The sequence below is a fragment of the Tamandua tetradactyla genome, chromosome 14 (genome assembly GCF_023851605.1).
Source record: "Tamandua tetradactyla isolate mTamTet1 chromosome 14, mTamTet1.pri, whole genome shotgun sequence".
Lineage (NCBI taxonomy): Eukaryota > Metazoa > Chordata > Mammalia > Pilosa > Myrmecophagidae > Tamandua > Tamandua tetradactyla.
Window position 1 is genome coordinate 79614541 of NC_135340.1, and position 15156 is coordinate 79629696.

General features: G+C 37.2%; 1 protein-coding gene across 6 annotated transcripts in view; it reads left to right on the plus strand.

The window, feature by feature from the left end:
• Nucleotides 1-15156, plus strand: part of APH1B (aph-1B gamma-secretase subunit) — a 46728-nt gene that overhangs the window by 11263 nt on the left and 20309 nt on the right. For all 6 annotated transcript variants that reach the window (XM_077128143.1, XM_077128144.1, XM_077128141.1 and 3 more), the window contains one exon: nt 9724-9851. In XM_077128143.1, coding sequence (XP_076984258.1) covers nt 9724-9851 — 128 coding nt within the window. The remainder of the gene's footprint in view (nt 1-9723; nt 9852-15156) is intronic.

Below are 15156 nucleotides of genomic sequence, written 5' to 3' on the forward strand. Positions count from 1 at the left end.
GGGTCTCTGCAACTAAGAGGGATGGTGCAGTCACTCCCCCTCACGGAACCATGACATCCCCAAACCCTTTCCTTACTTGGAAAAAGAAGCCAAAAGTCCCCTGGTGTTCATAACTTGCTCTGGGCAGTTAAGGCTGAGCATTGGCTTTGGGAATCCCTCCTCTGTCTATTGCTGCCACCACCAAGCAGCAACTCTTGGCTTTCTCTGGTCTGATTGAAAGAAGTGTTGAAGTTGGGGATGGGGAGCCAGATGATGGCGGTTTCTGTGCTGGCAGGAATTCAGGGTTGCTCTCTTAGTCCGTTTCTTTGTAAGGACAGAGAGAAGTAGGTATCAGGAATGGGGGAGAGGAGAAGTACAAAAATGAGGAAACTTAAAATCTCTGTGCTAGAGTGTTTTGAGTATATTCAAGAACGGTAAAAAACTGAGTAGGGAATATCTCTTAAGAGATGACAGAAACATTTTGCTTAGAAATATGTTATATCTTCCCAAAGAATTTGACTTAAAAAGAGTATTAGAAGAGGAAGTCCATCATCAAACTAGGCAGCTGCTTTTGTCACAGTCGGATGTACAGTACTTGTTAGAATTGTTTAGCTTTCTGATTAATATTCCAATCTGTTAAAAAAGAAAACACAGGCACGAAAATGTGAGATATAGCTATGGTAAAAAAGAGTTTTGGTTTCTTGCCATAAGGATTGGGTGTATTTGAAGATTAGTAGAGGATATGTTGTGAGGCAGTTTGGCTCTAGATTGTGGAGGCCTTGAATGCTAGTCTGAGATGTTTGAATTTTGGCTTAGGAGACAGAGTCAATCCATCAAATACTTTTGACAGAAAAGAGCCTAGCAAATAGAAATATGGATCTAGAATTGAAAGGAAGATGAGGAGTAATGATGTCTGAGGCTGCTTGCCTGATGCCCACAGAACAATGCTGTCTTGAACAAAATGAACTGGAAATTCCATAAGTAAACATTTTCCAAGTAGCTAAACTCACGGCCTGACCTAAGAGCATTATTGGCCATTCTCAGTATTCATGGTTATACACAGAGATAAGGGCAAATAAAAACTGACCTTTCATTGCTCTCTGTTGACATTTGATTGATACCTTGTTTTTATACAAACCTTAGCATTTAAACACTTTATTATAAAAAACAATCAGTAAAAAAAAAAAATCAGTAAGTATACTGTGCCTGTGTAGCTCTGTTTCTGCCTTTGTCCTCTCTGACATAGAAAACCTAAGTTACTGAGTGACTTTGCTGGTGATCTCAGCTCCACCCCATCACCAGGCATCTATCTCCAAAGATCTTCCTGTTCTAGGATCATCCCTGGGATTAAAATGCATCATTTTAGATTAGTCTGCCATAGCCCCTAAGTTTAAAATGGTAGTTCTCTTCTACTTTAAAGTATTTCCCATTATTTACTGAAATGATGGCATTGGCTGTTTACCACAGGTGAAGGTGTGCTTTCCCTCTACTGTAACGGTTAGGTCTTTTGAAAAGAACAGCTTTTAAGAAATTTGAGAGTAAAAAATATTTCTGAAGTAACAGCTAAGATAAAAAGAATGAGGTGGGGCAAGGTGGTGGCATAGTGAGGTGTGGAATTTAGTTCATCCAGCAGGGCAACTAATAAATAGCCAAGAATGGTACAGAACGACTGCTGGGGGAACATCTGTGACCAGACACATAGTAAACACCAGTCTGGACCAGGTGGAATGGCTGAGACCCCACACAGAATATTAAGTCCCCAATGCTGCTGAGGCCAGCACCGTCTTGCACACGCACAGCAGGCTGGTTCCCCTAGGGGGATGGAAACAGACCTTACTAACAGCAAGGGCTTTACTCAACCAAGCTCCAATTGTGGAATTAATTAACAAATTCTGAGTACTGAAAGCAGGCCCCCAGCACAGATAAACCTGGTATAAGTACTCAAGGAACTAAGAGTTTTTTTCCCCTGCTGAGAGTGATTGGGGCTGATGGAAAACAAACAAACAGAAAACAGAGGCTGTTTGAATTGGAAAGCACAAAATACTGGGAAAAGGCTGGCCCCCGAAGAAAAGGGGCACATAGAGCCTGGAGATACATAGAACCATGTACCAACTCAAGTTCTTGATTGACAAACCTGAGGACCAGGGGTCAGGCTCTGAAAAGGCTTTTTTGCTTTTTTTAAATACTTTTTAAACAGCTAATTAGATAGACCTGGAAGCACTCTCAGGTTCCAGCACTGCCCCAGGCAAGGACAGAATTAACCTTTTCTTAGAGACAAAGTAACTAGTCAGATTAGGGGGTTCATCCCCTAGAGGGTGTATCTTCCCCAAGAAAAGGGAGGGTGGGGCCCGGTTTAATTGGAATCCCTCCTTCAAGGAATTCAGGCCCAGGGACTGGAAAACAGAAGCAATTAATGCCAACCTACAACTTCACCTCTGTCTCAGCCATGCCCCTGGCAGGGAGAGTCTGCTGAAATTAAAGCTGCCACATCACTTTAAGCTGATGGGAAGCCTTGGGCAGACAAGCACCACTTGCTGGGCAGGATAGGAAAAGCACATAGCCTAAAGGCTTCGTAGGAAACTCTGACAACCTGCTGGATCTCAAGGAGAACTGATGCTGGTTACTCTTTCCTCCTGAGACATGGCCTGTGTGAAAAAATCTGACTGGGGTCTATAATACCTGAGGGAACCCTCCTCAAAAAAAAAAAAAAAAGAAAGAAAGAAAGAAAAAGGGAGCTCCATATAGGCAGGGCAGGAAATAAAAACAAGAACTGAAAAATTCTGATCAGGTAAACAGAACCTATGCTAAAGGTCTAGAGTTAAGTTGAACTGAATGTCTAAGAACAGATAGCGAACAAAGCCATCCAGCAAGAAAATCCTAGGTAAAAGAATGAAAACCTCCAGAATAAACTAATTAAGGAAGGGTGGGCCATGGTGGCTCAGCAGGCAAGAATGCTCACCTGCCATGCCAGAGGACCTGGGTTCGATTCCCGGTGCCTGCCCATGTAAAAAAAAAAAACTAATTAAGGAAATCATATGCCTAGACAACAGCAAAAATAATGTGTCATACTAGGAAAATCAAAGATACGGCCCAGTCAAAGGAACAAACCAACACTTCAAATGAGATACAGGAATTGCAACAACTAATTCAGGATGTGTGAACAGACATGCAAAATCTCATCAAAAATCAAATCAACAAGTTGAGGGAGGATATAAAGAAGACTTGAGGTGAACAAAAACAAAAACGTGGAAGTTTGAAAGAACTTGTGGGAATGGAAGGCACAATCTAGAAGAGATGAAAAAGCAATGGAAACCTACAATAATAGATTTGATGAGGCTGAAGAAAGGATTAGTGAACTAGAGGACTGGGCAGCTGAAATCCAACACACAAAAGAATATGTAGGGAAGAGTAGAAAAATATGAGCATGGTTTCAGAGAATTGAATGACAAATAAAGCGTACAAATATACGTGTTGTGGGTATCCTAGAAGAGAAGAGAAGGGAAAGGAGGAGAAAGAGTAATGGAGGAAATGAGCACTGATAATTTCCCATTATGAAAGACATAAAATTACAGATTGAAGAAGCACAGCATACCCCAAACAGAACAGATCCAAGTTGACATACTCCAAGACTCTTACTAATCAGATTACCAAATGTTCTAGTTTGCTAGCTGCCGGAATGCAATATACCAGAAACAGAATGGCTTTTTGAAAAGAGGAATTTAATAAGTTGCTAGTTTACAGTTCTAAGGCAGAGAAAAATGTCCCAATTAAAACAAGTCTAAAGAAATGTTTAATCAAAGGTATCCATCCAGGGGGAAGATACCTTGGTTCAAGAAGACTGATGAAGTTCAAGGTTTCTCTCTCAAGTGAGAAGGCACATGGCGAACATAGGGCTTCTTTCTCAACTGAAAGGGCACATGGCGAATGCAGTGTCATCTGCTAACTTTCTCTCCTGGCTTCTGGTTTCATGAAGCTCCCTGGGAGGCATTTTCCTTCTTCATCTCCAAAGGTCGCTGGCTCATGGACTCTGCTTTGTGATGCTGCAGCATTCTCTGCTCTCTCCAAATCACTCATTCTCCAAAATGTTTCCTCTTTTGTAGGATTTCAGAAACTAATCAAGACCCACCCAAATGGGTGGAAACATGTCGTCACCTAATCCAGTTTAGCAGCCACTCTTGATTAAATCATATCTCCAGGGAGATGATCTAATTACAGTCTCAAACATAAAGCATTGAAGAGGGAATAGAAGAAATGGCTGCCATTACAAATGGGATTAGGATTAAACCATGGCTTTTTTAGGGTACATACCTCATTTCAAACCAGCACACCAAATGTCAGAGACAAAGAGAATTTTGAAAGCAGCAGGAAAAAAACAAGCCATCATATACAAGGGAAGCTCAGTAAGACTATCTGTGGACTTCTCAGCAGAAACCGTGGTGGTGAGCAGTCAGTGATATATTTTAGGATTCTAAAAGAAAAACTGCCAACCAAGAATTCTATATCCAACAAAATTGCCCTTCAAAAATTAGGGAAAGATTAAAGTATTTTCAGACAACACTCACTAAGAGAATTTGTGACTAAGAAACCAGCTCTGCAAGAAATACTAAAGGAAGCACTACAGGCACATAGGAAAAGGCAGGAGAGACAGGTCTGGAGAAGAGTATTGAAGTGATGACTATCAGTAAAGGTAAAAAGAGGGAAAAAAAATTACATACGACATATAAAATCCAAAAGGCAAAATGGTAGAAGAAAGTACTGCCTTTACATTAATAACATTAAATGTTAATGGATTTAAACCCCTCAATCAAAAGACATAGACTGGCAGAATGGATTGAAAAACAGGACCCATCTATATGCGGTGTACAAGAGTCTCATTTTAGACCCAAGGACAAAAATAGGTTGAAAGTGAATGAATACCTTTTGAGAAAAGGTATTTCATGCAAACTAGAAAAGAGTGGGGGTAGCAAGGTTAATATATCAGACAAATTAGACTTCAAATATAAAACAATTAAAAGAGACAAGGACATTATGTTTTAATAAAAGCAGCAATTCAACAAGAAGACATAACAGTCAAATATTTATGCACTGAGCTAGAGTGCTCCAAATTACATGAGATAAACACTGATGACACTGAAGGAAGAATCATAATAGTTGGGGACTTCAATTCACTGCTTTCATCAGTGGCTAAAACATCTAGACAGAGGATCAATAAGGAAACAGAGGTTTTGAATGATATGATAAATGAACTAGATTTAGCATATGTTTACAGAACATTACACACCACAGCAGCAGGATAATCATTTTTCTTGAGTGCTAATAGATCTTTCTCAAGGATAGACCATATACTAGGTCAAAAAGCAAGTCTGAATAAATTTTAAAAGATTGAAATCATAGAGAACACTTTTTTGGATCATGAGGGATGAAGTTGTAAATAACAGGCAGAAGGCCAGAAAATTCACAAATATATGGAGGCTAAACAGCACACTCTTAACCAGCGGATCAAGGAAATATTACAAGAGAAATCAGTAAATATATCGAAGCAAATGAAAATGAAAACAACATATCAAAACTTATGGGATGGGGCAGGCCACGGTGGCTCAGCAGGCAAGAATGCTCACCTGCCATGCCAGAGGACCTGGGTTCGATTCCTGGTGCCTGCCCATGTTAAAAAAAAAAAACAAAAAAACTTATGGGATGCAGCAAAGGCAGTGCTGAGAGGGAAATTTATTGCCTTAAATGCTTATATTAAAAAGGAAAGCAAAAATTGAGGAATTAACTGTTCACTTGGAAGAACTAGAGAAAAAAACAGCAAACTAGCCCCAAAGCAAACAAAAGAAAAAAATAACGAAGATTAGAACAGAAGTAAATGAAATTGGGAATATGAAAACAATTGAGAAAATCAACAAAAGCAGAAATTTGTTCTTTGAGAAAAGCAGTAAAATCAATGGACCCTTAGCTAGGTTTTCAAAGAGAGAGAGAGAGAGATGATGCAAATAAATAAAATCAGAAATGGAAGAAGAGACCTGACCACTGACCCTGAAGAAATAAAGGAGGTAATGAAAGGATACCATGAGCAACTATATGCTGTTGAAGTAGACAATGTGGATGAAATGGACAACTTCCTAGAAAGGCATGAACAATCAACATTGACTTGAGAAGAAACAGACAGCCTCAACAAACCAATCGAAAGTAAAGAGATTGAATCCTTCATCAACAAGCTCCCACAAAAGAAAAGTCCAGGACCAGATGGCTTCACATGTGAAGTCCAACAAGCAATGAAGAAAGAATTAGTACCAATCCTGCTCAAACTCTTCAAAAAAATTAAAGAGGAGGGAAAGCTACCTAACTCATTCTGTGAAGTCAACATCACTCTAATACCAAAGCCTGACCAAGATACTACAAGAAAAGAAGATTACAGATCAATCTCTTCAATGAATATAGATGCAAAAATCCTCAACAAAATACTTGCAAATTGAATCCAGCAGCACGTTAAAAGACTTATATACTATGACCAAGTGGGATTTATTCTAGCTATGCAAGATTGGTTCAACAGAAGAAAATCAATTAATATAATACACCAAATCAACAGATTAAAACAGAAAAGCCACATGATCATTTCAATTGATGAAGAAAAGGCATTTGAGCATTTGTTTTTTAAGGAAGCCCACTGCAGCACAATTATGCCTCTGTAAAGTCTAACATTTAAAGAATCCATCATCCAAGTTTGAACAAAGAAATTGGAACACTGTGATTTGAGTGGTGCTTTTCCTTGCTTTAACCATCAGGACAATAGTCTACAGCACAGCTTTTCTTTTAACAAAGCTAGAACAGATTTGGGTGCTTAAACTTCATATTTGGGTAGATTAAGCTGCCGTATGTGTTCAGTGTGAATAATGTTTAAGTCGAAAATATTGTAAAAAAAAATGATATTTTTTCAAAAGTATTTTGAAAAAATAATGGAACTGGGGAAAAAAAAGGAAAAGCATTTGACAAAATTCAACATCCTTTCTTGATGAAAACACTTCAAAGCATAGGAATAGAAAGGAACTTCCTCAATATTATAAAGGGAATATATGAAAAACCCACAGCTAACATTATCCTCAGTGGGGAAAGACTGACAAGGATGCCCATTATCGCCATTGTTATTCAGCATTTTGCTGGAAGTTCTAGCCGCAGCAGTTAGACCAGAAAAAGAAAATAAAAGGCATTTAAATTGAAAAGGAAGATGTAAAACTCTCACTGTTTGCAGATGACATGATACTATATGTTGAAAAAGAAAAGAAAAACTATAGCAAAGCTACTACAACTAATAAATGAGTATAACAAAGTGGCAGGTACAAGATCAACACCTCAAAATCAAGTGTTTCTATATACTAGTAATATGCAATCTAAGGAGGAAATCAAGAAAAAAGTTCCATTTACAATAGTAACCAAAATAGTCAAATATTTAGGAATAAATTTAAGTCAGGACACAACACACCTATTCACAGAAAACTACAAGAAATTGCTAAAAGAAATGGAAGACCTATATAATTGGAAGGGCATACCGTGTTCATGGACTGGAAGACTAAATATAGTTAAGATGTCAGTTCTACCCAGATTGATTTATAGATTCAGTGCAATACCAGTTAAAATCCCAACAACTTACTTTGCAAAAATAGAAAAACAATAACCAAATTTATTTGGAAAGGCAGGATGCCCCGAATAGCTAAAAATATCTTAAGAAAGAAAAATGAAGTGGGAGGTCTCACACTACCTGACTTAAAGAATATTATGAAGCCATTGTGATAAAACAGCATAGTATTGGCATAAAGATAGATATGCTGACCAATGGGATCGAATCAGTATTCAGAAATAGACCCTTTCATCTATGGACAATTGATCGTGATAAGGTGGTCAGGCTAACCTGCCTGGGATAGAGCAGCCTCCTTAATAAATGGTGTTTGGAAAGCTGGATATCCATATCTCACACCCTATACAAAAATTAACTCAAAATGAATCAAAGACCTAGATATTAGAGCTAAGCCTATAAAACTAATAGTATCTTATGGGACCAAAAAGATATCTGTGTGCCCTTTTTTTTCCTTCATGTTAAATCTTAGAGAATATGTGAAACTTGCCCACTTTAAGTAAAGGATGTTAGGACACACGCACGCATGTACACACACACACACACACACACACACACGCACGCACGCAGAGGCAGTATTCCACAGAAGAACCTACGTGTGTTGATCATATTGCTTAAGAAGAATCTTAGATCATTATTTGAATTTTAAATACTATCATTTTATTCTTCGATTGGTCTTATTTTTTAGAAGAGATCCAAGTAAAAATTTTAGTAAGGAGTCTTTTTTTTAATTAAAAAAAATTTTTTTAATGTAACAGCATACAAAAACGAACATTCTTACCATATGATCATTCCATTCTTGGTATATAATCAGTAACTCACAATATCATCACATAACTGTATATTCATGTCACCATGATCATTTATTAGAACATTTGCATCACTCCAGAAAAAGAAATAAAAAGAAAAAAAAAAACTTATACGTACAATACCCCTTACCCCTCCCTCTTATGATTCCTAGTATTTCCATCTACCCAATATATTTTAGCCTTTGTTTCCCCTATTTTTTTCTATAGCCCTTATCACTCCCTTTCATTGATCACAAGCATTTTAATCTACTAAATTTACTTTAACATTTGTTCCCCCATTTATTTATTTTTAATCCATATGTGTTACTCATCTGTCCAAACCGTAGATGAAAGGAGCATCAGACACAAGGTTTTCACAATCACACAGTCACATTGCGAAAGCTATATTATACAATCATCTTCAAGAAACATGGCTACTGGAAAACAGCTCTACATTTTCAGGCACTTCCCTCCAGCCTCCCCCATATGCCTTAACTAAAAAGGTGATATCTATATAATGCATGAGAATAACCTCCAGGATAACCTCTCGACTCTGTTTGAAATCTCTCAGCCATTGACACTTTATTTTGCTTAAATTTTCTCTTCCCCCATTTGGTCGAGAAGGTTTTCTCAATGCCTTGATGCTGAATCCCAGCCCATTCTAGGATTTCTGTCCCACGTTGCCAGGAAGGTTTACACCCATGGGAGTCATGTCCTAGGTAGAGAGGGGGTAGGGCAGTGAGTTTGCTTCTCATTTTGGCTGAGAGAGAGAGGCCACATCTGAGCAACAAAAGAGGTTCTCTGGGGGTGACTCTTAGGCCTAATTTTAAGTAGGCTTAGCCTATCCTTTGCGGGGATAAGCTTCATATGAACAAACCCCAAGATTGAGGGCTTGGCCTATTGCTTTTGTTGTCCCCACAGCTTGTGAGAATATCAGGAATTCAAGGAGATTTGTTTTAAACTGAAAATGTTTTTTTTAATTAGTGTGGAAGGCTAATCTGGGGGAAAAATGGATTGATACCAAAATGGTTTTATTGCATTCCTCAGGGAAACTACTTAAAAGCCAGCTCCAAGTTGGCTTTTTGTTTAATAGTTTCACGTTTTAGACAAGAAGCTGCTGCAGAGCTGACCCTTCCTTCAGAAATGTTGCTTTCCATGTTACCATTAGAGCAAATGCATGTCAAGGTCCTGTTTATGTGAGATGGCATTTAAACTGTTGGACAGTGAGGTGCAGCCAGAGAGCCTGTGTATAGTGACAGGGGGTCAGTAGGCTTTGTTTTTCTGTGGTAGGTATATGACTGGCACTAATGGTTGACTGTCTTTCAGCTTTCATGACTCTGGTTGTCATTTTGCTGCACGTCTTCTGGGGTGTTATATTTTTTGATGGCTGTGAGAAGAAACACCGGTGCACCCTTCTTATAGTTCTCTTGACCCATCTACTAGTATCAGCCCTGGTAAGTATTCTCACTGTGATGAAAATAATTTTTTGGAACTCAGGTCGTTCTCTCTAAAATGGTAGGTTCCTGTGCAATACATGTTCATGGGAAAATTAGAACATTCAGAAAAGTAGTTTAAAAGAATAAATCAGGGCCATGGTGGCTCAGCAGGCAGAGTTCTCACCTGCTATGATGGAGACCTAGGTTCAATTCCTGGTGCCTGCCCATGCAAAAAGAATAAATCAGTCACCTGATCACACCACTGAAAGGCAAACACTATTAATTTTTTTTATTGTATAATATAACATATATACAAAGCGTTAAGAAAGAAAAAAGCAATAGTTTTCAAAGCACTCTTCAACAAGTAGTTATAAGACAGATCCCAGAGTTTGTCATGGGCTATATACCATCATCTCAGGTTTTTCCTTCTAGCTGCTCCAGAATATAGGAGACTAGAGGGAATAAGTATTTTTTTATCATTACAACTGACTTTTTTGTGAAAAATAACATATACAGAAAAGCAATAAATTTCAAAGCACAACAGAGCAATTAGTTGTAGAACAGATTTCAGAGTTTGGTATGGGTTACAATTCCACAATTTTAGGTTTTACTTCTGGCTGTTCTAATATGCTATATACTGAAATATCAATTTAATGATTCAGCAGTTATATTCGTTTGTTAAACCCTACCTTCTCTGTATAACTCCACCATTACCTTTGATATTTCTATCCCACTCTTTAGTGGTATTTGAGCTATGCCCATTCTATCTTTTTCATGTTGGAAGGGGCTGTCAATAATATGCGGCAGGGAGAAGAAACTAGCTGATGTTCTTGGAAACACTGGGCCCTCTAGGTTTCAGGACTTATCTGATTCAGGGACCCATCTGGAGCAAACACTGTTAATTTTTGTGTGCATCTTATTGAATTTTTTTCTTTGTGTTTTTCTTTTAATAGGTATAATCAAACCTGAAACAACCTTACATTATGTTTCTACTAATTAACACATCTTAAGCAGTCTCCCTTAAAAATATACATTTTAATAACTTTATATCATTCCACAAAAATTATAATTTAGTTAACTGGTTGATCACCACTATTTATAACGCATCATAGATAGTGTTATCATGCGCATCTTTGTGCATGAAACTTTTTTCCCTATGTTGTGCCAGTTTTAAGGAGTGGAATTAAGACGTGAAATGGTATGAATATTTTTAAAGTCCTTGATGCAGATTGCTAAATCCTCTCCATGAGGGTTGTAGCATTGTTACTCTGACCAATAATGAGATTGCCTGTTTCACTTCTCCTCACCAGCATAACGGTGACAGTTTCCAAAATAAAGCTTTTAAAAAAAAACTTTACCGTGTATATATTTTAAGCACTATTTAATCACATTTATGGCCATGTCTCTAGATACCATCTCTAGGCTGCGCTTCTGCATCTCACTTTCTGTTGCAGGCCTCTCTTCTGAGCCCCATACTCAAATATCCATTTCCTCAACATCTGTCTGTGAAATCTCATGAACATATCACTCTTTTGAGAAAGAATTTTTTTTTTTTGCAAACCACATCTTTACTTGATTACAGAAGGAAGAAAGATAGCCAATAAAAGTGAATATAGGAAAGACGTGTATTTTACACTTTCCATGTTGGATGTTGTGTTGCTTTTTTTTTTTTTTAAGGTAGGTTTTTATTACTTTCTCTTTTTATTTTATTGAGATATCTCCACATACCATATATTCCATCCAAAGTGTACAATCAATGTCTCACAGTAACATCACTTAGTTGTGCAGTCATCACAGTTTTAGACCATTTTCATTGCTCTAAACAGTCAGGTAACAGATAAACATACCAAAAGAAAACCCTAGACATCACATATCCCTTATTCCCCTTAGTATTGGTATAGTACACCTGTCACTGTTGATAAAAGAATGTTAAGAAATTACTGTTAACTATAGTCTAAAGCTTGGAATGGGTAATTTTTCCCCTTATACACTCTGCTATTAACTCTTTGTACAAGTGTTACACTGTTGTAATAGTTCACGTAAGAACTTATTTATATTTGTTGTTAATCAGTGCCATACATGACTTTAAACATCCCCTTTCAACCAAATTCAGCTAAAATACAGCATTATTACTTATAATCCCAATAATAAGCTATCATACCTCTATCCATTCCCAAACATTTAAGTTTGACCGCATTAACAATTCTGTACATATTAGATAACTGCTGCCCCATTTCTAGCTTCTGTCTATCTCTAGGTACCTTATAATCTGTTTTAAGACTCTTAGTTTACATATTCTAGTTAGTTCATATTAGTGAAATCATATAATAGCTCTCCTTTTTTGTCTCACTTATTACACTTAGTCCTTAAGTTTCATCCATGTTGTCACATACATCTGGATCTCGTTCCTTCCTGTTGCTGCATAATATTCCATTATATATATGAACTAAATTTTATTTATCTACTTATCTGTTGATGAACACTTGGATTGTTTCCATGTTTTGTCAGTTGCAATTTTTGCCGCTATTTATGAACGTTGGTGTACAAATGTCTGTTTGTGTCCCTGCTTTCACATCTTCTGGGTATATACCAAGAAGCAGAATTGCCAGGTCATAGGGCAGCTCAATATTTCATTTTTGGAGGAACCAGCAAACTGTCTTCCACAGCAGCTACCATTGTACATTCCCACCAGCAGTGAGTAAGTGTTCCTATTTCAACATTTGTAGTTTCCTAACAGCGGCCATTCTTAACAGATGTGAGATGATATCTCATTGTGGTTTTGATTTGCATTTCCCTAATAGCTAGTGAATATGAACATCTTTTCATGTGATTTTTAGCCATTTGTATTTCTTCTTTGGGAAATGTCTATCATATCTTCTGCCCTTTTTGTGATTGAGTTGTTTGTCCTTTTATTGCTGAGTTGTAGAATTTCTTTATATATGGTATATATTACACCCTTGTCAAATATATATTCTGACCAAATATTCTCTCCCATTGAGATGGCTGCCTCTTCACCTTTTTGAGAAAGACTTTTGAAGCACAGAAGTATTAAATCTTGAGGAGCCCCATTTATCTGTTTTTTCTTTTGTTGCTTGTACTTTGGGTATAAGGTCCAAGAAACTATCTCCTATCACTAGGTCTTGAAGATGTTTTCCTGTATTTTCTTCTAGGAGTTTTATGGTACTGGCTCTTATATTAAGGTCTTTGATCCACTTTGAGTTAATTTTTGTATAGGGTGTGAAGATTCTGAAGATGAAGTTTTAATACTTATTTTTAGGTATTTGATCCATTTTGTGTTAATTTTTGTGTGTGGTGTGAGATAGGGATCCATTTTCATTCTTTTGCTTATGGAGATCCAGGTTGCCTGGTACCATTGGTGTGCAAATATGTTTGGGTCCCTGACTTCAGTTCTTTTGGGTATATACCTAGAAGTGAGATTGCTGGATCATAAGGTAATTCTATATTTAACTTTCTAAGAGCCACCAAACTGTCTTCCACAGTGGCTTCACCATTTAACATTCTCACCAACAATGAATGAGTGTTCCTAATTCTCTGAATCCTCTCCAACACTCATCTGTTTTTTTGTAGTAGCCATTCTAGTGGGTGTGAAATGGTATCTCATTGTGATTTTTATTTGCATTTCCCTAATAACTAGTGACATTGAGCATCTTTATGTGTGTTTTTTTGCCATTTGTATATCTTCCTTGGAGAAATTATTCAAGTGTTTTGTCATTTTTAAAATGGGTTGTGTCTTTTTTTTGTTAACTTGTTGAATTTTGGTATATATTCTGGATTTAACCCTTATCAGATATGTGGTTTCCAGTTATTTTCTGTCATTGAGTAGGTTGTCCTTTTATTTTCATGATAAAGTCCTTTGATGCACAAACATTTTTAATTTTGTTGAGGTTTCATTTGTCTATTTTTTGTCTTTTGTTGCTTGTGCTTTGGGCACAAAGTCTAAGAAATCATCGCCTAAAGCAAGGTCCTGAAGATGCTTCCCCATGTTTTCTTCTAGGAATTTTATATTTCTGCATCTTATATTTATGTCTGTATCCATTTCGAGTTGACATTTGTGTATGATGTGAAGTAGTGGTCCACCATTCTTTTTCACATGTACTCCAGTTTTCCCAGCATCATTTGTTGAAAAGAATATTCTTTTCCCATTGAGACAAGGATGTTGGCACCCTTGTCAAAAACAATTGGCCAAAATGTGAGGGTTGATTTCTGAATTCTCAGTTCAATTCCATTGGTATATGTTTGTCCTTGTGCCAGTACCATACTGTTTTAAATACTGTGGCTTTGTGATAAGGCTTAAGATCAGAAAATGTGAGTCTTCGAACTTCGTTCTTCTTTTTCAAGATGGCTTTGGCTATTTGGAGCCCCTTACCCTTCCGTGTAAATTTTATGATTGGCTTTTCCATTTCTGTAGCGAAAGCTGTTATAGTTTTATTGGGATTCCATTGAACCTATAAATTGCTTTGGGTAGAATTGCCATCTTACCAATTTTTAATCTCCCTGTTTTCACCATTTATTTAATCCATTCTCTATTGTTTTAAACATTGAAATCTGTCATTCATCTCCTTTACCTGAAACCTGTCTATGGCCCTCCATTGCTCTCAGGATAAAATCTACACACTTTACATTGACTTACAACACATTACATGGTTGGCATCTGTCTCTCCCTCTACCTCCTCTTGATTAGAGTTCCCTCCATCACTAATACATCCTTAATATTGACTCTTCCCAGGTTCACAATTATCTCTCTTGGTTTGGAATATCATTGCCTCCCACCCCCCTCCACACAACTCAGTCCTCTCCGATATGTCTCAGCTTAAATGCCACTTCCTTAAGGCCTTCCTTAACCGTCCTAAATAGATCACCTTGTTCTTACGTAGCGTCCTAGATCATCACAATTATTCTGTCCTAGCATTCATCACAATTTGTAATTATTTATTCTTTGTTTCCCTGTTCATTAGCTGCCTCTCTTACTAGCATATATGCTCCATTAGGGTAGAGACTTTGGTGTTCACTATTGCGTTCCCTGCATCTACACATTACCAGGTACATAACTATCATTCCATTTTATTTTTTAAATGAGTAAACTTTTAGAACCTACAGCAGTTGTACAGATGAAAAATGAGATGCTCTTTCCTTAGTTCTCCTTGAATAACTAATATCATCCTATTACCTGCAGTAACTTGGGCTTGTTTCACTTTGTTGCAAATTCTAAAAGCCAATTTAATTAGTAAAGAAATGAATTTAAATCTGGACTCAGCTTAAACAACATGTTTCCTCTCCTAGATATTCCACTGGGTTCTGGCTT